Genomic DNA, 24,673 nt, shown 5'->3' on the forward strand with positions numbered 1-24,673 from the left:
TTACGAAGTTCTTGGTGCCTGGAATGTCCTGGGGGTTTGATCGATGTCGAAGTCATTGGGAAGATGTCAAAGGCCCAGCCATGTTGCTGGGGCACACCTCAGGCCCCAAACACAGAAGGTCCATCTGCTGGGGCTATCAGCATCTCTCTTGGGGCTAGAAACCAAAGGGCTTTTTCCCATCCCGATGCCGCTCCCCCTCATCAACCAGGAAAATGTGTCCCTCACATCTTAGTAAGTCCCAGTTAAAACTTAGGTGAATCTCACTGTCCAGCAAGTGGGGTGACCTCTGGGGAGCACATCTGCACAGGTCGGGTGAGGGTGAGAAGAGGAGGCACCCTTTTGGCACGAGTAGGGGGCAGAGGAATGGGTAAGCCATTCCTCTCAAAATTCTCTCTCCCTTGGTGGGGGAAGGGTGCGGGGAGATCACAGCAGAGGACCCCGTCATCCAGATAGAGAGCTGGAAAGGGCCCAAGGAAACCTGCCAGTCTTCCCAGGCCGGCCTGCGGGGGGCAGGGCGGGAGTCCCTGCGCACTCCCCTCCATCCCCCGTGTTGTGCCTCTCCCCACAGACGGTAAATATTGGTGTTGTGACTTCATTAATAAAGGCTTCTGTGAGCCTGAAAAACATGGAATCAGGAGGAACTATTTTCTGAGTTGCGGGCTTGCCAGGTTTGCTAATTTGGGAGTTTTTGGGCCCTCTCCAGGGAACAAACCAAAGTCTCTCTCAAAGACACACAGATGCAGCAAGGGAAGGGGAGAAGAAGCCTAGGAATGATGCTCCCCTCCTCCCCCACCCCCTCTCTCCCCAGAGATCAGGGCCTGCAGGGGTGAGGATGGGTGGACTGGAGCTGCTGGGTCAGGCCTTCCCCGAGGCCACCAGATGGGTCGCAGCCCCTCAGGGCCCTGCCTCCACGCCCGCACAGGCTGATGGGCTGAGGTGTGATGAGCACCTGTGAGAACCCCAAGTTGCACGTGGCTGAAGAGGAGGGAACACAGGGGAGCTGTTCTCAACTCCTGTGGCCCAAGCCCTGTGCCTCAGTCAGGGATGATCTTTACACACGCTCTTGCCCCTGAAACTCTCCAGAACCGGTCCCTCCGGCCTGCCCAGCAGCATGGCTCCTGCTCTTAGCCTCTGCGCTGGTTTACACGACTCCCCCTCCCGGGAGCTGTGATGGCTTCGGCTTTGTGGAACCCTCGCCTCGTGCACGGGTGCTGGCAGCGGGGAGCCCTGCCCGGCAGCGTGCAGGGGGAGGGGCCGGGAGGCCAGCAGGCTGAGCAGAGCAGGCCCAGCCAGCTTTCCTGTCAGACAGGCAGTGCCAGTTCGGAGCCAGACATCAGAACAGGTTTAACCAATTACCCGCGCGCCCCATCTGCTGTCTGGGGTGTGTGTGAGGGTGAGTGCGTGGAGGGTGTCTGCGAGTGTCTGGTCTGGGAGGGCTGTGGGCGTGCGTGCGACTGCGGGGGTGTGGGGCGGGTGGCCGTGCACGTGGGCAGCGTGTGGCTGCGTGTCCCAGTGGTACCCCCTCATTTGTCAGAGACTGTGGCTACCAGCTCATGGTCTCCCTCTCTCCCCAAGACCTGGGGGGTCTACGTGGGCAACCTACCCAGAACCCCAGCCTCTCATTCCCTCCTCTCCTCATCACTACCCACTCAGGCTTTATCAGACCCCGGACTGCGCTGCTCTCAGATCACACGTTCAGATGTCCTGTCCCCAGACCCCGCGCTCTCCCCGCTCTGGCTCGGTTCTCCTCTCCCTCCATGCTTTGACCTCACGGGCCCCTCCTGGCCACAGGCCCCTCTACTCTCTCTCCGACATCCTCTTGTCCCTCCGTGGCTGGACCGGCCTCGCAAACTCCCGAATTTGCGTGAACCTGCTCCCTGCCCGTCCTGCGGCCCAGCCTGTGGGACACCGGGCAGCCTTGCTGGACGGCACCCGGGCCCGCGGTCCCAGCCTCAGCGGAGGCCTCGCCGCTGTTGTCCAGTCCACTCCGGTTCTCCACGGGATGTCGCCTACAGGCCCTTCTCCCCACTCCTCTTCTCTCCCTCATCCTCAGCGAGGACTTGACTTCCATTTTCAGGGAGAAAAAAGAAGCGCTGGAAGAGAACATGTTTATATCAGTCCGGGGCCTGGCAGGAAGAGACGGTCCCTTCAAATGCGACACTTTGAGGAGAGCTGAATAAAGAAACGGTTAATGAATTTTGGGGAGATGCTGCAGTACCCCAAGGCTAGCAACAGTGGAGCCCATAGGCCCATAGGCCCGAGGAGGCAAGGGCAGGCGCAGCTACAGAACCTGAGGGGGCGGCTGGAGGGACCAGAGGGGGCCGTGACCTTCAGTAGCAGGAGGCCCACAGACTGCAGGGGAGACCAGGGGGAAACAACTCCCATCTCACTCTCCTCCAGTCCCCCAGTTTCCTGCTGGTGACTCCCAATGGTGGGAGCCGATGTCAAGTCCACTCAAGTCAGCTCCTGGGATGGAGCTGGTGGAGAAGGGTGCAGAGCTGATCTGGAGGGACCAGCCTCTCACCTCCCGACTTCCCAACCTCAAACCCACACTGCCTGCATCCGACCCATCCCCCTCCCCCGCCCCCCCCCTCCTGTTCCTACCCAAGGCTCCCCTCTCCTCAAGGAGGATTCTCCCCCATCCCTGGGGGCCCTCACTCCTGGGTGTTTCTTTCTTTTTCTTTGGCCTTTCCCGTCTTTTCCACGCTCACCCATTAGAGTTTCAACAAGCCCAAGAGTCTCGGGTCTAAAGCCCTCCCTTAGCCCCATGTCATGTCTCTTTGCCCAACTCACAACCAAATTTCTTTTTTCTTTCTCTCTCTCTCTCTCTCTCTCTCTCTCTCTCTCTTTCTTTCTTTTGTTAATCCTCACCTGAGGATTGTTCCTGTTGATTTTTAGAAAGAGTGGAAGAGAGGGAGGGAGGGAGGGAGGGAGGGAGGGAGGGAGGGAGGGAGGGAGGGAAAGGGAGGGAAGGAAAAAGAGAGAGAGGGAAGGGGGGAGAGAGAGAGAGAGAAACAGGGAAACATCTATGTGTGAGAGACACATTGATTGGTTGCCTCCCACACTACCCTGACTAGGGCTGGGGATTGAACCTGCAACCCAGGTATGTGCCCTTGACTGGGAACCAAAACTGTTACCCTTTGGTCCACTGGCCAATACTCCAGCCGCTGAGTCAAACTGTCCAGGGCAAAATCAAATTTCTTTAAAGAATGGTCTACACTGGCAGCCAGTGGGAGTCCTGCTAACTTCTCAGCCAATGGAGATCTGGCTTTTGCCCTGACCACACTCCACCGAGACCATCCTCTGCAGGTCCTTCCAAGGGACACGCCCTGGTCTTCATCTTCCTGCGACTCTCAGCACCTCCTAAGTATGTGAACAATTTCTCCTACTTGAGGATGCTCATCTTGTCCCCTGGGATACCATGCTCTTCTCATCTTCCTCTTACCTGTTGTATTAGTTTGCTAGGGTTGACAAGCACCACAGACTGAGCGGCTTAAACAACAAATTTTCTCTTGGCTCTGGAGACCGGAAGTCTAAGATCAAAGTGCCAGCATGGTTGGATTTTTCCTTAAAATCCATTTATTGAGAGCACCTATATGGGGCCTCTCTCCTGTGCTTGCACATGACTGTCTTCGTGTTCACGTGGTATTCTCTCTCTATATGTGTCAGTGTCCAGATTTCTTCTTAGAAGGACACCAGTCATATTGAATTAGGACCTACTCAAATGACCTCATTTGACCTTAATTACCTCCTTAAAGACCCTACCTCCAAATACAGTCACATTCTGAGGTATGGGGAATTGAGGCGTCAACATATGAATTTTGGGGGACACAATTCAGCCCATAACACTTTTCTGTGGCTGAACTTCGTAGCAGCCTCCTCTCTGTCCAGGCCTCAGAGATGGCGACTTTTGGAGGCGACATTCCAGGTCTTCCTCTTCTGACCTGACATACTACCCTGGGTGGTTGCCACTGCCCCTTTAGCTCCAGGTGCGCTCAATAAATGGATAACATGCCACTCTATGTGTTCAATCCCGACCTGCCTCCTGAGTTCCGGACAAGTGCACCCATTGTCTCCTGACAGCTCAACTTGGTTATCTTACAGGACCCTTTATTCATGTGCAAAACAGAGTGCATCCCCTTCGCAAATCTGTTCTTCCTTCTCTGTTCCTTAGCCCCCCAAAATGGCACCGCTATCTATGTCCTCAGCTGCCCAAGCCAGGAACTTGGGGCCGTCTTTGACTCCTCTCTGTCACCTTCCCCACAATCAATCCCCAGGAGCTGAGCAGTCCTGATGTCTTCTCTCCATCCCCACCCCACCACCTGGCCCAGGCCCCTGTTCCCTCTCCTTGACTGCACAGGGGCCTCTGCCCAGGTCCCCCAGCAGTCTTGCCAGAGTCCACGCTACCCGCCACTCTGGTGCGGGATGAATCCACTTCCCCACTGAAAGCCTCTGATGGTTCCCAGCTGTCCTGGGTCCTGCAGAGCGAGCCCAAATCCACCTCCAGTGTCTTGCCCCCTGCTCTCCAGCAACTGGCAGCTCAGCTCTGGAGGGAGCGAGGGCCCTGCTGCACTGTCCCTGCTCCGCCAGGCTGACTGTGAAGAGAACTAGCTCAGGTGGCGGGGGTGGGGGTGGGGGGGGTAGCCCTTCCCTCACTTCCTCGCTGATTTGCACGGGGCCTTCAAGGGGATGTCTGCTGCCTCTGCCTGTTTGCCCATTTGCCCACCTTCTCTTTCCTCTATTTGTTCTCTCCTTCCTTCTCTCCACCCCTCCACAGGGCCCAGGGAACTGGGGGTGGGGGGCGCAGAATCTTGCTCTGGCTGCGGAGGTGTCCTTGTGGGGGAGGAGCCAGACTGACCTTAGACAAGGCTGCCGGCAGCTACCTCACCTGGGAGAGGGGCACGGAGAAGGAACACTCCTGTCGCTCCCGAGAGACTACCTGGCACTGCAGGGAGGCATGGGCACGTGGGGACTAGGCCTTGTGGGGAGTGGCTGGGAGGGTCCCGTCCTGTGGGCTAGTCAGTGACACGGGGATGACGGGGATGGGTGAGATGCAGGAGCAGCAGCAGCTCTGGCAGGCGGAGGGAAGCTGCTTTCTGAAACTGAGGTTGGGCTCCCCAGAGCCTTGGGAAAGGTCACTCGTCACTGCCCTCATCCCCTAGCATTCTGACTCTCCTTCTAACCATGGCTGAGTGGGAGGAGGGAGCCCTAGGGGCTAGCGGGTGGAAGCCACATTCCTGGAGTGTTAATGATCTCTGGGCTGGGCAGGAGCTGAGACCCCAGACCAGCTAAAAACAACAAACAGCTCCCAGGAGGGATTTGTGTCTGTCCTGAGTCAAGGATTTCCGCCTACCCGGTGGGGGTTGTGGCCAGTGGGGCTCTTAGCAAGAAATTCCCCAGAGACCAGAAGCCCCCTGACCCAGTAGTATTGCTTTGGGAACAGACCCTTCCCCCTTCCCTTTTCCTCCTCCACCCTCCTAGGGAGGCCCAGCGCCACTGACACTGGGGAGGATGAGAGAAGAGGCTGGGTGGGCTCCTCACCTGGTCTCTCCAGTCTCCTTACACCAGTCCAGCGAGCGAGGACACCAAGACTATACCTGACCCAATGAATGGGTGACGGCAGGAAGTGGCCATCTAGAAGTCACAGTCATGCTGGGGCCAAGCTGGGGCTGGAATCTGGGCTGGCCTGACCCCAGTCATAAACCCCACCTCTACTACATGGTCACCCTGCCCTGGGAAGCCATCAGCTTCTCCCTGCAGGGGTGGAAGGTGCTTGGAGGGCCAGAGCTATCAGGAGGCGGCCAAGGCCTGGCCCTGAGGGACTGTGGAGGGGTTAGGAAGGGGCAGATTCCCCAGGGCCGGTGCTGGGTACACTGGGCATCAGGTACCTTTCCACTTGGCTCAAACCTCCCTATTAGCCTCTCTTGGCCCTGGGCAGTTCAGAATGACCCCCATCACCACTACCATGATTCTCCCTCCTAGGCCCTTGGATACATCGGTATGAGAATATACTGAAATCCCTTATCATTCAAATTCCTTGCAGTGGGGCCCTTAGTAAGCGCTCAGCAACCGCTTTGTAAAGGGGTTTCTTCTGCAGAGTTTCAGCTCTTCTCCGTTGTCCGGCTTCCTGCCCCCACACGCTCTTCCAACCTTTCCTCTGCCCTTCCCGCTGGGCCTCCCAGAGGGCCTGACCCCTCCTGAGCCTGGGTCTGCAGCTTCCTCAGGGACCCTCCCGTAACATCCTCAGCTAGCCCTTGGTTTGTTCCCTTTCCCCGCCCCACCTCTCCCACCCATAATTCACAAAGCCAAGCCCTGATGCTTTACATCCATCATTTATTGCCCACAGTTCATTAGTATTACATAAATCACAGAGACTGAGAAATTTTCTGAGAAGGTTAAAAAGACACTGCAAAGTAACCTGGATATGACCAAGGCCCAGGGCTGGAATACCACCTCGCTTCTGTCCACTGGCCCTGCTCTCAGGACCCCACTCTTCTGCCAGGGCAGGAAACAGCCCCCGACCCCCACAGTCAGGAAGCAGAAAGGCATGTTGGCCACCTTGACTCAGCAGCCATCCTGACATCTTGGGCTTTTAGTCCCTATCATGCAGATAATTCGCTAGAAACCGGAGAAGGGCATCCCCGAGCCTTTGGGAATGTTTGAAGTGACCAGAAGAGGGTGGGCAGATACCTAGAGCTGGAGAATCAGCTGCAGGTATGTCCGCTGGGCCAGCCCTGCCCTGACTCGGCCTCCTCCCCAGACACGAAACAATCTTCCCACGAGGCTGCCCTTCCTCTGGCCTCAGCAGCGTGGGGGTGGATGTTGGCTGAAACTTTCCCCTCGTGGTGTTTTCTGCAGCCAGACCAGGGCCTAGCTGCATGGCTTGCTGAATCTCTGTCACCATCATCCTGAGCTATAAGAATCCTTTGCCACCACCACCCCTGCCAGGAGGAGCCCCCTTAAGTCACCTGACAGGCATTTGGGAGCATGACCAGAAATCATCTGGGAGACAACGTAAGTAGATTATGAGATACAGAGGCCACAGGGCTGGGCTGGACTGGGATCGGGGCTATCCTGTCTCTGCCAGGCCTCTGGAGGGGGTGGGAATGGAGCTGGGTGAGCAGTTTTGGTCCCAAGGTAAAGTGCACAGAATAAGACCCAGTGAGAGGTGGGGCAGGGTGAGCTTGAAGTGAGCTTTGCAGAAGAGGACCCAGACATGCCCAGCCCGTTTCTGGCACATTCACATTGTGGCGGGGGTGACTCAGAAAGACCCGCACCCCCTCCCTCTACTGTTTTGTTGTCCATGCTTGTCTCTGCCTTCTTCCATTTCGATGGGTGAGCCGCTCCTGGGGAGAGTGGGGGGCCCTCAGGGCAGCACCCTGCTGAGCTTGCTGGGAGGCACCAGGGCCTTCCTGGGGGGTGAAGCGGCAGGGGCTCCTGGTGGGGTGTGTGGTGTTGATGCCTGCAGAAGACCCGCCTCACCAGTTACCCTCCCTGAGGGAGCGGCGCTGCCTGCGGCCAGGCCCTGGCTGCCCTGCAGGCACATGTCCGCCTCCAGCCACGTCCCTCCCCAGGTGGAGTCACCGGGAGGGGAGTCCCTGAGGCTGTGTGTTGAAGGCTCATTCCAGTTGGGGTCAGGTGACGGGTACGTTGAGACCCCTGCTTTCTCTTTTGGGGGCTTTCCAGACAAGAGAGTACCCTGATCACCCCATGTCAGGCCCTTATTTCCTCTGCAGGGCTCTCTTTCCTGGCCCGCAGTGGAGGGGAGACGGCAGCCAGCCCCAAGGGGCCTCAGAGGCCCGTGCAGGGTGAGAGGCTGCATGTGGGTGCCCCCCGCCCCAAGCCCAGGCATCCACACCACTGCAGAACTGTAAAGTGTTTGGCAAAGGTCAAGTGCTCCCAGGATGTGTGGTCACGTACAGAACAGCAAAGTCCAGGTTCTGAGGCCAACTGCTGGCCATGCCCAAAGGGGCCCGCCCATTTCCCAGCCCAGTGTCCATGCTGGGATGTGCCTGGGACGGCCAGCATCTGAGCAGAAGAGGCAAAGATGAGATCTAGCTGGAAGAGCATGTGGGAACCCTTCGATCCGGTTCTCTGGTTCCAGGCAGGGTGCAGAGGCTCAGAGAAGGAACTGGGCTTGTCCAAGGTCACACACATAGGTGCCTAGAGATCTGGCCTTTGTACTCTCAGGCACCAGACCCTCCTGCTCAAGAGGCGGTGGGATGGGGCAGGCAGCCTGGGAGGCTGGAGAGGCTTCCCTAGTGCCCCGCTTCCGGCCTGGTGCCGGGCAGGGGGATCTTCCTGCAAGGGCCAGACTGCATGCCCATGGTTCCTGCCCATCCTCATTCCGTCGTGGGGCTTCCTGCCTAGAGCTGGGGTCATCTCAGGGGCCTCAAGTAGATCAGGGCTCCATGAAGTGTGATGCCAGCCCTAGTGTGGCACTGGGCTTCATGTAGAGGAACTGGCTCTGCAGGTGTGGCGTGGACCTTGAAGTCTGGCCACACTCAGAGCTAGCTGCCCATGGAATCTCCCAGAGGCCTCCAGTGATCCTTGATTTCCTGGGCCACCTCCTGAGGACCTTAGTCATAGCTGGCTCATCCTGCGAGGTGTAGACCTCCTCCCCTCCCTTCCCCACCCCTACCCAACCTAGGGAGACATCCGTCTTGGCCATGGTAATATCTTAAATCTACCAGCCTGGCCACCAAACCAACCAGCTCACAGGCTACTCTTACTCCCACCACCAGACCACTTGCTGACAGCATCTGGGCAGCTGTGGCCAAGGCTTGATTCTAATAAAAAAAAAAAAATTAAAAAAAAAGTATAAAAGGATCCTAATTCTACCCTGTGGGCACTCTACAGTTTTTCAGCTTCACACATAATTGTGCTGAGTAGAGTTTTGACAACCCCACGTAAGGCCCAGAAATGCACTTGATTATTTTTATAGGAAATGTGTCAGAATTCCTCTCCCTTATGTTAACATGTGAATAGATTAGTCTCCCTACCGCTGTGGATGGAGACACCCCCCCAGGTGGTCCAGAACTGGTGGGGTCAGCTTGCCCCTCCCTGCAGGTGCTGCTCATGAGACTCCTTTCCCGCCCCCAACTCCCCGGGCTGGACAAAGCTGCACCCCCAGGCCAGCTGCCCCCACTCACAGCCCCTTGTTGTACACCACTGTCCGGCTGCTGGTGGCCCGGGCAATCTCAGGCTCTAACTGGGATGTTTCGATCTGCGGATAGAGATGAACAGAGGGAGGGAAGGTGAGCGGGGTGATTACTCTGGGGCCCACAGGTCTCCCCCTCTGCCCCTGGCTCCCAGCCAGGGACCATGTGTGCCACCTCACATATCTAATTTTTCTGTCCGGCTGCCAAGGGGCTCTCAGTATCCCTTCCTGCCCACGTCTTGTCTCTTCCTCTGACGGTGTGTCCATGCCGGTGAACATCCTATACGCTGGCCACCAAGTTCTGTATTTGTCCTCTATCCAATGACCTTGTCTATACAAATGACCTTGTCTATCCAATGACCTTGTCCACTGTGCTATACAAATCCCCTCCCAGGGCCACAACCTGGACCCGGTCACCAGCCAGGTTGCTTTCCCCAGACCCCTAAAACCCAAACCCTACTCTCCTGGACCCCACAGTCCCCTATCACTCCAGCACCCCACTCACTGTCCCTGTTTTTAGACCACTGCGGCCTCAGGCCCTAGACTTCCTACAGCTCAGCCTCACATTCTCCCCCTCAACCTGGACACGAGGGGCAGGGCCATCACTTCAGCCACTCCCTAGTCCCAGGGTCCTTCCAGCCGACTGGAAGAAGCAGTGCTTTGGAAGAAACGGACCACCTACTAGAGACCTTTCAACATTCACTGTCCATGATTTTGGCTGGATCCTCACAGTGGCCAGCAACACCCCCACCCCCTGGCCACATGGCCGGTCACCTCCCTCTCCCCTTCTCCTCAGAGGTCACCCCGCCCTCAGCTCCCTATGCATGCTGAGCAGACGAGCCTTCTCACTAGCTCAGGGGAAAGCAGAAGGCATCAGAAGGAACCCGGCCACATCCCATCATCAAACCCACGAGCCACTGTGTGCACACTGCTCCACACCCACCCTCCTGCTCCCCCACTGCAACGACCCCTCCACGCAGGAGCGGGCCCCCCTGAGCTCCACCACCCACGCCCACACCAGGAGCCCACTTCTGGGTTGTCCTCCCTCCTTCCCACCTTTTCAGTTTACTGACTCCTGCTCACCAGCATTTCAACACAGACAAGAACCTTCCATCCAAGAAAACCTCCCCTTAACCCCATGTCACACTGTGGCTACGGCCTGGTGCCTCCCTCCCCAACAACTGCATTTCTTTAAGGCGTTGTCTACAGCGGTAGCCACCCCCCTCCTCACCTCCCACTGACTTTTCAACCCACAGGAAATCTGGCTTCTGTTCTCACCACTTTCCACAAAAAATCTTTCTCTCCAAGGTCACTGCTAAGCCCCCTTTTTTTTTGTGGCATCCACTGGACACTTCTTAGGGCCCCTGGTTGGGCCCTCTTCCCTGCACACACACCCTGGGTGACTCAACCTTCCGGTGACTCCAGATTTGAGGAGTCTCCAGCCATGTTTCTCCCAAGTCTTGGGCTTACTGAACCTTTCTATGCATGTCTCTTAGGCACCTTAACTCAACCCATCTAAAATGGAATTGAATCAACCCCTGCACCGACCCAGCTCCCTAAGCTGCCACCCAATGGCACTCTGGCCAGAGACCCTGGGGCCCAGGCAAAGGGTGCACAGACCAGCGCGGCCTGCAGAGAGTCAGTCTTGCCCAGGCCGTGCCTGTCAGAGGCCAGACAAGAAGGAATTTGATGGGGACTAGAGTTGTGGGCACAGCAGAGTTTCTGGAGAAGGGGGGACCCTTCCCCTGTAGTCCCCGGTACTCCAATACCCAGGCTCAGGACATTCGAGAGGGTCAAAGAGATGAGAGCTAGGCTCAAGGCCTGGGCCTCTTCCCCGCCCCCTCTCCTCCAACCACCTCCTCCGCCCCCACCCCTGCCGGCCTCTGAGTCCCCTCCACTCCACCCGCTCCCCTCGTCCCCACGCTGCCACTGACACAATGCACAGCACCCACGCTTTAAAATCTAAATGCTTTTGAAAATGTTTAACCTAGTTAGACAAATTAGCAAAAATTTGTGCAAAACAATTTAGGTATTTAAAATATTCAATGTTTTTAAAAAACTGGAAAACTGTTCTTAGCTTTCAGCTGCAAAAACCAACAAAATATAACATCCCAGCAATCTTACCATGAGGTGTAACATAACCCTTCGGGAAAGCTGTTAAACAGCTACTGAGGCATCCTGGGAAATAGCACTTCATTTATTCAAATGCACATATGTCAGGCTTTTGCACCATATGTCATTCCAAGCTATTTACAGTAATAATTAAATCTTAATCAACGTTTAACCTCTGTAAAATGTTTGAAGAATCCTAATCACCCTTCAGACTGCACTAATGAAGGAGAAATATATAAACATAAAAGGAAAATGATGCATAGATATCACGCTGGAAAGAACAGTAATTGCAAAATTGTATTTCTTTTAAATATAATCAGTAAATGATGTAAAGTAAGCCAAGGAGTATTTTAAGTTAAGACATCTTGGATGTCAGAGGTGTGAGCAGCTAATTTTGTTCTGCTACCCATAACAGATGTAGCATATTTTATTTTAGTGCCATTATTAGCAACTTCCCATGCCGGCTTTCACTGAAGCACGGAGGCCCGCCTGAAAATCGGAGACTGCTGCTCACCACCGCCGTGGAGGACCGTGGGCCGGGGCCACGGCCCACTCAGCTCACTCCCTGGAGAGGGCTGGCCCAGCTGACCCTCCCAGGGGAGGCTGCCACAGACCCAGGCCCCCAGGCTCCCCACTGTGCTGAGGGCAGCAGGTAGGAGGCAGGCATGGGGGAGATGCTGCAGTGGGAAGGTTGGCGGGGCGGGGGACTGAGGCACTCAGGAGCAGGGGCTTGGGGACAGAGCCGGCCTTCAAGGCTTTTCCTCTCATTTCAACTCAGTCAGCCTTCTAGTCAGCAGATGTTTATGGCTGCCAGCTCCTCACACCCAGGCTGGGCTCGCAGAGATGGGGATCAGCCCATGCCCTTGAGGAGCTCCAAGTCTAGGGGAGGAGTCAGACAGAAGCAGCGGAAGCGCAGAGACCAGTGCCATGGAAACCGGGGAGGGGGCGGAGCCAGCACGTGGAAGAACAAGGAAGACTTCTCAGAGGAGGTGGGCCAGGAAGAAAGTGGAGGATTCTGAGGACAGGGCAAGGAACGCTTGCTGGGTGAAGGGAACCGCATTAGTGGCCGGCGTGACCTGTTTGCTGTGGGCGATGTTGGGTCTGTGGCAGGAAATGGAGGTGGGGCTGGGACAGGCAGGTGCAGAGGTGTCAGCGTTTTGTCTGAGGGCAAGAAGGAACTGGAAGAAGTCTGAGCAGGCAGGGGTGCGCTCCATCTCAGAAAGGTCTCTCGGGGGGAGGTGGGTTGGAGGCTGGACCAGGAGAGTGGGGCCGCAGCTGTGGGACTCAGAGAGGTGCCGTGTCCTGCCCCGTGAGGCTGCCATGGTGGCTTAGAGAAGGGTGCACGCTGGGGAGACTTTCTGAAGATGAGATTCCTAGGAGTTGATGACCAATCCCATGTGGGGGTAAGAGGGAGGTGTCGAGAATGACTGTGCGTTGGATGATTCCTAATTCGAGCTCCGGAGCAGGGGTGGCTGGTTATGCCTTTCTCAGAGGGGGGATAGGTGAGGGGGGAGGGTGATAGGCTCAGGTTTGGCCACGATGAGCCCCTCAGCTGGAGAGGCCTGAGAAGCAGGCAGGTCCCAGGCTCTGGGGCTCTGGCCAGGGGTCTGGGCGGGAGAACGAGCCCGGGGCTCAGGAGCACAGCCGGAGCCCCTGGAGGGGAGGAGCTTGCTCAGGAGAGCAGATGGAAGGGGTGGGTGCCAGGCCTGGGGAACAGGCACATTTGAGGGGTGGGTGTAGGGAACAAGCCCACGATAGCGGCCTTAGGGCACCAGCCCAAGGATGGAAGCAATGGCAGAGGGTGCCACAGACACTAGACAGCATGGACACCAGGAAAACAAAGTTTTCTGGGTTGTCCCAGTAAGGGCTGAGAAGCTTTGGTCTTGGCATTGGGATTTGGTGACCTCTGGAGTCAAGATTTCTAACCTTTACTCAGTGCTGACCCCAGTCTCAGCCTCTCACTTCTGCCCTGGGCCAACTCAATTGGCCATTGGTGAAGACCCCTCCAGCTCTCTGGCCACAGCTAGGGGTAGGATCAATGGTCCACCATCTTGAGGTCTCCGGGATGTCTGGACCACCAGGGTTCCTCTCCATTGGGCTAGCAAGGGAGGCTGAGGTCGGGATGCCTGGGCTGCACCCCCACTTAAAGATCACCTGCCTGAGGTATGGGGGGCTGTGTCCTCCATGGAAATCATATCCAGGGCCCTGGGTGAGGGCAATGGAGTGCCCTGCTGTGGCCCTAACCACCTTCGGAGTACCCAAGGTAGGGACAATGGGTTGTGCTGTTCTCTTGGGGACCCCCTGCTGTTAGGGGGCCTGAGTAAGAAGCAGAAGCCATGCCCTGGCCAGTTTGGCTCAGCGGTTAGAGCGTCGGCCTGTGGTCCGGAGAAGCAGAAGCCAGCTGTATGTGCCACATTGGAAGCACAGTGAATGGCATGGCGGCTCCAGTGGCTCACAGGCAGGTGTGGTGCAGGGAGGTGCCAAGGCCCAGCGGGAGCAGTGGGTGCAGCAAGGAGGAGCCAGCAGCACCAGCTTAGCAAGAGCTAGAGCCCCAGGGCAGGGGCTTGGCTCTGACCACAGGAGAGCACCGAGGGGCCACCTCTGGGAAGAAGGTGACAAGGAGAAAGGGAGCTGGGCAAGAAGTGGCCACAGGGAGAAGGGGTGATCTAGCCCCAGGCTGCCAGTTGGGGGCAGGCAGGAACCTGCGTGTCCCTCTGTTCATCTGGTGGACTCTCCCCCAGGCACCTGATGGCCAGTCAGCAGGGGCCCTTGAGAGAAGGGGGTGTCTGGGATGGGAAGCCAGAGCCCTGGAGGGTGGGGGCTGCAGGCATGTGAGAAAGCTGAGGTTATCAGTCGGCACTGGCTGACGGTACCCTCCAGCCTCAGAATTGGGGGTGCCATGAAGACGTGGGCCTGCTGGGAACATGCCCACCCTGCCATGACATCAGCAGTGTTGCTTATGAGAAGGGCGCCAGCATTCCATGATTCTGAGGCAGAACCGGCACCTCCCTCCATATCGCCCCACTCCAAATCAGAGCCCCAACCCCATGCTCCAGACCCAAGCAGGCCCTGCTGCCCCTCGCAGCAGCCATCGCCGGACTTCTGGCTGCATCTAAGGTCAGAGGCAGCAAACATGAGGCACCGCGTCCCCTATCCCCAGCCTGCCCTGAGCACCCCAAGGCCCAGCTGGCCCCAGAATCCCCTAGAGCAGCCTGACAGCCTTCCTGTGTGGTAGGGGAAGGGTTAACCCTGAGCTATTTGCCTCTGTCCCCTGGCTCATCTTGGGTGGGGGGCCAGAATCAGGAATGCACTGGCCACCGCTCTGCCTCTGCCTCGGAGCACACACCTGCAGCCTGCGGCCAGTGGATAGTTTACATATTTGAACCTGGAGCGAAGGTGCCGAGACATAAACAGGAAACTAGATCCCCAGCCTGTGCCCCATTCTCAGGGGCTTTTACCTACTACAAAGAACTTCCTCCTTCTTGCCTTTTTTCTGGTGACTTTTTTGCCTCCTTTTCAAAGGCTCAGGGCTGGGGGCTGGGATGTTTAGCGTGACCCTGTGACACTGTTCAAAGCCGCCTCCTGCTCCTGGCCAAGGATTTGGGCCTCTGAGGGTCCACAGCTGGCGACGACATTGACATGGGGTCCAATGCCCAGGCTGGAACCTGGCTGACCCTGGCACCTGCCTGATCCTGTGTGCCTCTGCCAGGCTTAAAACCAACTTGCCTCCTGGGCAGCCAGATCCTACCCTTTCTCACCAGGGCTGGGCAGGCCTCACATCTTGCTCAGACACACACATCCAGGTCCCACCTTTGGGGAAGCTATCCTAGTGGTGGGCAGGGGTCTAAGCCTGGGGCTGAGGACCATCTGAGGCCTGAGCCTGAACCCCTGGGTCAGGCCTCTGGCACTGTCTCTGGGCTCCCATTGCCTTCCCAATGAATGTCAGACTCCTTGGCTGCATGCTCAAGGCCTTCTGGAACCTTCTCCGGGTTCCTCACCCACTGCTCTCTATTTTTAATACACTGTATGTTTAGGCTTTGAGGACTGCGTCCAGCTATATCTCAATCTTCTAAGGCTGCCTCCTCCAGGAAGCCTGCCCTGATCTTCTCAGACCAAATCCATGCTGCCACCTCTGGTGTCCCTGGCATTTATTTCTATCTCCATCACATCCCCAGTCATAGGCCAATTGGTACACTAACCATCTAATACTGGGGTCCCTCACCTCACTCCTGCATGAGCCACTCAAGACAGCTCAGTATCCCTGTGCTTTGTCACTATAGGTCCTCGATAAAAGTTGAGTTAAATTGAACGAAGTTCCCCAAGTGCAGGAATCCTGTCTTATCCGTTCCCTCCTCTGCTGTGAGATGTGCACCCGGTGGATGCTCAGACCCCCCTCCCCATTTGGAGCTTTGCACTGTTCCTGGTGCCCCCTGGTGGACAAATTTCAGAATCATTCTTTGTCCTAAGGGCCTCAGTTTTCCCATATGTGCAGTGGGAAGATTGTCTGCCTCCTGGGTTGGGATGAAGATAAGTCAAGAAACGGATGGAAGAGCCCTTTGGAGGCTACGTACGTAATGCTGTGTAAAGAAGGCAAGACCTGCGGTCATCCCCACGCCCATGCCCAGTCTTGCTCGCCTGCTCTCCTCACCGCTCACAAGGTTGAGCCCTTGCTGTGGGCCAGGCATGTTCTAAACACTTCGCACATATCGATGCTTTTAATCTTCTCGATGGAAGCTTTGTGTAACTAAGCCAACCCCTGCCTTGTCCTGATTTCATCTAAGTGTTCTAGAATGTCCTAGAAAGAACCAGGGAGGGGTAGGCTGCGAGGCAGCCCTGCTGAGGCCTGTCACAGGGGCATGTGTGTGCATGTTCGAGCATGTGATTGTGTGTGGGCCTGTATGCACGCGCAGGTGTGGGGTGGGGGTGTGGGGAACAGGCACTATGACAGGTGGCGTTGGCGTTCCTGGGCTCCAAGCAGCTTTGCCATTCCCATCCATCCCTCCTGGGGGGTCCTGTGGGCAAACTCCAAGAAAGCAGCGGGCGAGGAGGCAGCAGATTTCTGATGGCAAAAATAGCCCACTTTGGAGTTCAGTAGGGACTGATTAAACCAATAAATGAGAAAAACCCCAAACAAACATCTCCAAGCAAAGTAGGAGATGGATTTGAGATTGGAGGGGAGGAGGCCCCTGCTCTGGGAGATGGTGAAAGCCTGTGGACACAGGAGGAACACAATGTCCCCCAGGCATTGCCTCTGGCTTCTCATCAGCCCTGAAGAGCAGGAGAAGCAGGAACCAATGAAGTCAAGGTGAGCCCAGATGATCCATGCTCTATATTGGGTGTTGATAAAGAGTGCCAGTTCTCAGCCTTCGGGACACCCTATCTATTGAGGGAGGGAGCAAGGAACTATTGTCCAGAAAAGAAATGGGACACAGGAAACACACAGCACCAGAGTCTACACGTGTGAGGTGAGACACACCCTGGTGGAGCTCATCAGGGAGGACTTCCTGGAGGAGGGGTCATTTCTAGAATAGTTTGAATGAAGACCTGAGCTCATTCCCAATTCTTGGTTGGGAGTTCAAATGCTTTCTCGGAGAAAGAGAGGCAAACTGGTTAAGAGATTTGCTTCTGGGTGGGTCACAGCTCCCAGCCAAGTTGGTTCATTAAAACCATCATTTTCCTCAGGACTGGTGATGGGAAGAGAGATGGTAGAGGTTCTGGTACCCACTGTGGGTACCCATATTCTTTTCCTGTACAAGGATGTCATGCCTCTTTGTTTCTTAACTCTGAAAGCTGGAGGCGGAGAAGGGAGGGATGGGGGCTAGGGAGGGAGAAGGTGGCGGCTGAGCCTGACCCTCAGCACCTCCTGTACAGCATGGGCCTGGCCGCTAAGCCACAGGGCAAGATGTGGCTTGAGAATGCTGGGAGGATGTAAAGTGGGCCTTATCCTTCCTCAGAATATGCTTCTAGTGCCCCGGGCCCTCTCGTGCTGAGGTGAAGAGGGGCTAGGCTGAGAGGAAGGGGTGGGGGCTAACAGGGTCGCCATGGAAGCTCCGAGCAGGAGGCCCTGGGGGCTCGGATGCAGTCTTTCCTTCCAGTCAAGGTGTTTGGCAGAAGCTGGAGGGGCAGGGGGAGAGTGAGGAGGGGTCCCCAGCTGAGGTGTCAGGGAAGGCCAAAGGGCAGAAGCCAACAAACCCACACACACGGGGCAAACAGGCCCAACAGGATACAACCCTGGCTGCTAGTGAACCTGACTCCTTGGCCCCACGGGGCCCCTGCAGAACTGATGTGGGGAGGAGAGAGACACCCTTGGACAGCCCACAGCCCCACAGAAACAGCCTAAGGCCCCCCTCCACCTGCAGCCCAGGCAGAGGCACACAGCGCATCTTTCCTGTGCCCCCACCCCACGCCTACTGCTGCTGGAGGCCCGGGGAGCCCGGGGAGTGGACTGGGAAGGAAGAAGGCTGGGCTCTGCCCTTCACAAGTGGGCATCATCCCCGAGCCTCACCTGGCCCCAGACCGTGGCTCTCGAGAGCACACCACGCAGCAGCCGAGACCCCTGAGGGTCAGCATCTGACTCAAGGTCACACAGCCGCTGTCTGCAGTCCCCACTCTAGCACCAGGGCGCAGTCTCCCGGATTCACTTCCCGAAGCCGAATGGGCAGAGCCAGGAAGAAACTGAGTTCCCAAACCTCATCTTATGTCTGGGGACACTGAGGTCTTTGCAGTCAGACCAAGGTCATATGGCTAGTTGAAGCTAAGTGATGCCAGCCCCAGGAGGGCAGGCCTGGGGGACATGGGGCGACCCCAACCTCACCTAGGGACAGGGTAGTCCCCCCAGCGGCCCCCACTCCCCCGAGCCTCATTCATCCACAGAAGAGCCCCACCTTTTCCTGTGGACATATTTCAACCTCACCAAATCAGCTAATTATTGACAGTTGGTGAAGAGGAGATTTCACTTTTTCCTCCTGTTAAACTGCTCCTAATTAGTTCCCTGTCACCACGGCTGGCTCGGCCGCCCGCCGCTCCGCGCGGTAATCCCGCTGCACAGTGCCTCATTAACCTCTTGCTCCTCTCCTGCCGCCTGCCAACAGGATGAAGACAAAAACAGATTGTCGAACAATGGCTCCGGCTCCTCTGTGCAGCCCCGTCCCCAGCCCCCGAGCTCCCGGGGGAAGAGTGGGGGAAAGAGAGGGGAACGGGGCTGGGGAGGAGCCCGAGAGGAACTGAGGAAGGGAGAAAGAGGCATAAAGACAGACAGAAACAGAAATAGTCCGGGATGTGGGGAGGGGGTCTTGGCCAAGGTACTGCTTCATGCTCTGGGGAGACATGAGGTTCATTAAACAGGATTAAATGCGCTCCCAGGTGGGGAACACCGGCTGTCAGAGTTGGAGGGACTTTCTTCATTCCTGGTCCAGCCTCCTTTGGCAGCCAAGTCTGCGGGCCCAGAGACCAGCCCTGGACATCTCCCTAAGGGACCCAAATCACCAGTGTCTGTGCATGTGTGTATATATGTCAAACTCTTCTTGAAATGATCCCTCCTCCAGGAAGTCCCCCCTGTTGAGCCCACCAGGATCTGTCTCACCTCACACCTGTAGACTCTGATGCTGTGTGTTTCCTGTGTCCCATCTCCTTCCTCTGGACAATAGTTCCCTTCCCCCTCCCTCAACACGCAGGGTGTCCCTAAGGCCGAGAATGGCACTCTTTATCAAATGCCCACATTTGCCTAGAACCCAGGCCCTCAATACCCAGTGAGGGCAGGGCCAGAAAGGCCGTCACAGATCAGGACCTACCATGTCACGGAGGCCTCCACAACCTGCCTGACCTGACATTTCTTGTTTATTGGCCTTCTGTCCGCCCCACCAGAACAGAGGCTCCCTGAGACCGGGGCTCTGCATGGCCCTCCCCGTCACAGGAAGAGAGGAAAGCACTCCAGTGTCTGTGCTGTGGGGAACAGACCCTGACTGAGCCAGCCCTGGCCAATGCCTTAACCTGAAGGTCACAGGGCCCACCAGGGCAGACCCCACAGCCCCCGCATAGTGACATGACTGGGGCCCGGAAGGGAAGCCAAACCTTGTGCCCGTTTCCCAGCTCAAGTTCCTAAGGAGGTTCCCTGTCCCACCTGCTGGCCTGCCAGACAACCCCGCAGCTGGGTCAGAGGACAGAGGCACCAACACCCGCTCCAGAAGGTCCCTGTGAACAGAGCCGGACTCGCCATGCAGGGCAGGAGGCCTGGGGAAGGGGAGTCATGGGGCTCCGACTTGGGCCTTCTCATGTTACAGTATGGGGATGGGCAGGGGGGGGGGGTTATGGACTCCTTCTGTGGGTACAGAGCCCACTCCATTGTTACCAACTTTGGACCTTGGGCAAGTAACTTAACCTTTTTTGTTGTTGTTAATCCTCACTGGAGGATATTTTTCCATTGATTTTTAGATGGAGTGGAAGGGAGGGAGGGAGGGAGAGAAAGCGAGACACACACATCAGTTGGTTGCCCCCCACACGACCCAGACCAGGGTCAGGGATTGAACCTAAACCCAGGTACGTGTCCTTGACTGGGAATTGAACCCGCGACCCTCAGTCTGCGGGCCGACGCTCTAACCACTGAGCAAAATCGGCCAGGGCAAGGAACTTACCTTCATGTGCCTCAGTTTCTTCATCTGTAATCAGGGAATAATATTGGTACGTACCTCATAGGACTTTCATGTTCTGGACCCCTATTTCCCCACCACAGCCAACCACAGGACTCAGGTGCCCCACTATTGTCCTCTCTCCAGGCTCCCAACCCCCAACTCACAGAGCACCCAGGGAATAAAACTTTCTCTGCTGCTCTCCAGTGGCTTCTCGTCCCTGAGCCAACTCCTCTGAACACAGAGAGAAACTTGACGACCATGTCGTCTCCTACACTGCCTTGTCTAGCTACTTCACCCCGTTTCCAAGTCTTGGTCACTTCTAGTCCCTTCTGCAGCAGCTCACTTGCAGAGAGCCCCCTTGTCCTTGCGATGCCCTTGCCCTCAGCATCCGTGAAGCCATTCCACGGGGATCCTCCTCCTACCCCTGGCTACTCTGGACTCCTCTTCTCTCCACTGTAGTGACCTTACCCCTTCCTCGTCCAGTTCCCCACATGCACCTAAGGTTCCATGTCTCCAGCCAGCATCTCTCCTCAGAGCCTGAGATGTGCACATCTAACTGTCTAGGTAACTTCCCTTGATGGTCAGTAATACCTGGGACTTGAAGAACATCAGGAAGATTGAACACTACAAGGCATGCAGAGTTTCCCAGCATGCGGCCTGGCCTACTAGATGCTTAGTAAATGGTAGCTATTATTATTATTTGCCATTTTAATTTTAAAATTAGCACCATTTTAATAGGCAGAAATACTGATTTGAAAAGACAAAACAAAACTCTCGCCCAGCAACTGACATTTTTTCCTCAGCCTCTGGGGTTAGTGGGTTGAAAGTCTCATGCCAAACAGCACACACAAGGCCAGCCAGGCTAGGAACCAGTTCCTAAGTGCCATTTCCAAGTTCCTTAATTGATTCATTAGTGTTTCGGCGATTACTCCTGTTGACAACCTTGGTGGCTCTTGGCAAGGTTGGGTCAGTCCAAGCAAGTCCAGACTTATTGTGGCAAATCCCACTGGCTTCTGGGATGTAAGACATGATCCCCTATGGCAGCAGCACCTCGTTAGAGAGAATTAATTGGGAGGATGAATGGGGTGGGGACAAGGTCCGCTCAGCTAACTGGCTGATGGCCCTGGTGCTGCAGGTCACAGACAAGTCTCAAAACACCCCATAGTGCCCAGGCCTACCTGTTGGGGCTGAAACAGGTGAGGAGTGGTCTCTGAAAATCACATCCCTCCCGTTTTCCTAGAGAACAGCCTTACTATGCAATGGCTAGGTTCTTCCCAATCTGGAGGAAGAAGCCTGGGTCACAATGAGAGGGACTTTGGTTAGACACCTAGAAGAACGATGCCTATTTGAGGCAGCATAGGGGAAGACAGGAGCCTGCACTTGGACGTGGGACCTCTGTGAGGCCAGCGCTGCTCACTGAGACCACCTCCTGCCATTCCTGTTACCTGCCCAGAGGAACGCCCACCAAAGACCCTCGGCTGCGGGGCAGCCCCCAGCACCACCTCCCTCCACTGCCCCCAGATGGGCAGGTGGTTGAGTGAGGAGAGAAAATCCCACAGAACAAGCAGATGCAGCATTTCTGGGAGCTCTGAGCGAGGAGCGGCCTCTGGGGTTTCCTCCCATATCAGCATCTGGCTTCTGTGACGTTGGGCTGGTCCTCTGGCTGCTCTGGGCTCTGATTTCCCCAGCAGAGCCAGCAGCACAGTAAACCGGATAACCTCTAAAGTCTTTCCACAAGGACGGTCTCGGACTCTGTACCGTGAGGCTTGGCCCTGGCTCCCTCCCCTATGCAGCCGGGTAGAGCCATTTTAGCTGCTTGAAGCTTCTGCACACAGTGGCGCCTCCAAGCACATGGGGCACTTGGACCCTCGTCTAGAACCAAAGACTCGGCCTGAACACACAGACAGATGCCTGGCTTCAGGAGTGCCCGGTCCAGCCCTTCCAGGGGACGCCAGGACCGCCGAGAAGTGCCCTCCCTCCACCTTCAGGTCCTTCAGACACCCTGAAGCACTGGGCTCCACTGGAGGGGGGGCAGCATCAGGTAACAGCTGTGCAGCTTTCCCGGGTGTGGGAAAGAGGGTGGGAGGGGGCCCTGGCTTCATGACCAGGCGGGGTCCTGTGGGCACAAGGGAACTGCTGGCACGGATCACACACTAGGCTTGCCATCCCGGTGAGGCTGGCCCCCAAGAGAGGAACCCCATCTCATCACAGCTTCCTCGGAAATCTCAGGGACTGTGAGGGGAAGTGACTATTCCTCACCTCCTAGGACAGCAGGGCCTGGAGGCTAGGTCACCAACTCCTACCCTGAGACCCCGGGCCTCCATAGTCCAGCTCTGACACCCCAGGCCCCTTATTTTCACTTTCCCCAACTTCCCTCTGGGAACCGGTACCCCTCCCACCGTCTCGAGGATAGAGCAGGGCCAGTTCTGCAACGCAAGTGCCCATCTCCAGCCACAGCCTCCATCTGCCCATGAGCTCAGTGACCCAAACCCCGAGTTCACTCTCTGACCCCCATCACACCTGCTCTCCCACTGGCTCGCTTGCCCATCGTCACAGCCACCGGCTGAGACTCCAGGGTCCACCGCTTCTCCTGAGCGCTTACCAACCTCCCAAAGGCCCCAGCCAGCGGGATGGAACCCTCCGAGGGAGCCCTGTGGGCCCCCAGCACCTCCGGTGGTCAGGCCCTGCCCACACCCATAGGCCTGTGTCCTCCCTCAGATTTCCTGTCTGCTGACCCCTTGCACGTCGCCAGGCTCTCCGACTCCCTTGGTCAGCTCTCTCCCACTCGCTCCTCTGTGGACCGCAGGCTGACGCTCTAACCGCTGAGCCAAACCGGCCAGGGCCCACTCGCTCCTCTGAATGTCCGGAGCCTGATCCCCAGTCCTCAAACCTCTGACCTTCCCTTCTCTCCCCCACCCCCCCGCCCCGCTTCCTCTCTGCTCAGTCGTGAGAATACAGATCAGAAGTTATCAGAACAACTTCCTTAACCTCTCCACCCTGAACCTCACCCCCAACTGCATTTTCCCCCCCTACTAAAGTGGGGAGGGCTTTCTCCCTGTCAAAGTGAGACCCCTGAATCCCTGCCCCCACTTCACTGACTCAGCTCTCCCATCCTCCTCCTCCCCCTTCCTCTACTCCTCTCTCGGTGTCCTCCTTTGCATTATACAAGTGCCACTTTCTCTATTTGAAAAAGGGGAAAATATCCATGAGTCTGTCTCTATTTTGTTAGTTTATTTTGTTCATTAAATTCCACATATGAGTGAAATCATATGGTACTTGTCTTTCTCTGGCTTATTTCACTTAGCATAATGCTCTCCAGGTTCATCCTTGCTGTAGCAAAGGGTAAGATGTCCTTCTTTTTTATGGCTGAATAGTATTCCATTGTGTAAATGTACCACTGCTTTTTTACCCACTCATCTACTGATGGACACTTGGGCTGCTTCCTAATCTTGGCGATTGTACATAACATAAGGGTGCACATAGACCCACAAAAGTATGGTTATTACCAGAGGGAAAGGGGCTTGGAGGGAAGTAGAAGAGGGGAAAAGGGAGGTAAATGGTAATGGAAGATTTGACTTGGGGTGGTGAACCCACAGTATAATATACAGATGGTATATTATAGAATTGGTTAATTTTATTAACCAAAGTCACCCCAGTAAATGCAATAAAATAGTGAAAAAAAGGGGGGTAAATAAAAGCCTCTCTTGATCGCACACCTCATTCCAGCTGCGGGTGTATTGCTCTTTTGTCCTTGGCACCAAGCGTTCCGCCCTGCCACCCCAGTTCCTCCCCATCAGCCAGGCCCACCCCTTGGGACAGGGTCTGCCTCTACTGCCTGAGTTGCCAACAGACACTCTTCAACCGCCTGGAGCTTCACCTCTCAGGAGCTTCTGCTCTGATCTGCCCACGACCCTCGAATCCCACTTGGCTTTGTCCTCACCTCCCCGGTTACTCGGCCTTAGGCATCCCCCTACCCGGGGCCTCTTTTCTCCGCAGGCTTGCTGGCTGATCCCACCCACTGCCTTCAGTTCCATTACTGGTTTTTCTGTTGTTGGTGGCCCTACTTCTGTCTCCCAGACCCAGAGCCAACTTGCTCAGGCTCCTCAAACCCCACATGTCCATCCAGCTCAACACTGTCCTCCCTCAGACCGGCCCCTCCTCATGCCTCCATCTCGTCACGCAGTCCCTACATCTGCCTGGCTGCTCAGAAGCAGAAAGCCGGGCGCACATCCTGCAGCCCCCTTTTCCTCCACCCACATGCAGTGCACCCGTTCTCATGAAGCTGCTTCCTAACTCCCTCTGAGAGAACCCACTTCCCTCAATGCCCACTGCCAACAGCCTGGTCCAAGCCGCCATCATCTCTCTCTGGATGCCCGCCACAGCCTCCTGATGGCTGCTTCTCCCCAGAGCTCCAGCCCAGCCTCAGTGCAGCCAAGGGGACCGTTCAAAATCAGGAAGTTGTGGTTCTGCTTGGCATTGCCCTTCTGATGAGTGACCCTCTCTGCGTTGGCTCCCAGGTTCCCAGCACCGGCTGGGCCCAGGCCCCCTACCTGACCTACCTCATCTTGCTCCACTCTCTGCTTGAGATGCAGGCTTCCCTCCGCTCTGGAATGCACTGTGTGCTGTCTGTGTGCTGCTTCAGCTCGGTACTTTCACCCCGGTGACCTCAGCCCAAGTGTCCCATCACCCACTGTGCGCCCAGCCAACTCCAGCCCATCTTCAGGTCCCAGGAAATGCCACTTCCCTCTAGGCTCCCTTGGGGCTCCCTACAGTC

At 56.4% G+C, this 24,673-nt stretch overlaps 1 protein-coding gene across 3 annotated transcripts in view; it reads right to left on the reverse strand.

The window, feature by feature from the left end:
* Positions 1–8,664: 8,664 nt before the first annotated feature.
* SFXN5 (sideroflexin 5) overlaps positions 8,665–24,673 on the reverse strand; it is a 114,298-nt gene continuing 98,289 nt past the window's right edge. For all 3 annotated transcript variants that reach the window (XM_036262700.1, XM_036262699.1, XM_036262701.1), the window contains one exon: positions 8,665–9,226. In XM_036262700.1, coding sequence (XP_036118593.1) covers positions 9,149–9,226 — 78 coding nt within the window. In that variant the 3' untranslated portion in view covers positions 8,665–9,148. The remainder of the gene's footprint in view (positions 9,227–24,673) is intronic.

Source organism: Molossus molossus, unplaced genomic scaffold (genome assembly GCF_014108415.1).
Source record: "Molossus molossus isolate mMolMol1 unplaced genomic scaffold, mMolMol1.p scaffold_m16_p_15, whole genome shotgun sequence".
Taxonomy (NCBI): domain Eukaryota; kingdom Metazoa; phylum Chordata; class Mammalia; order Chiroptera; family Molossidae; genus Molossus; species Molossus molossus.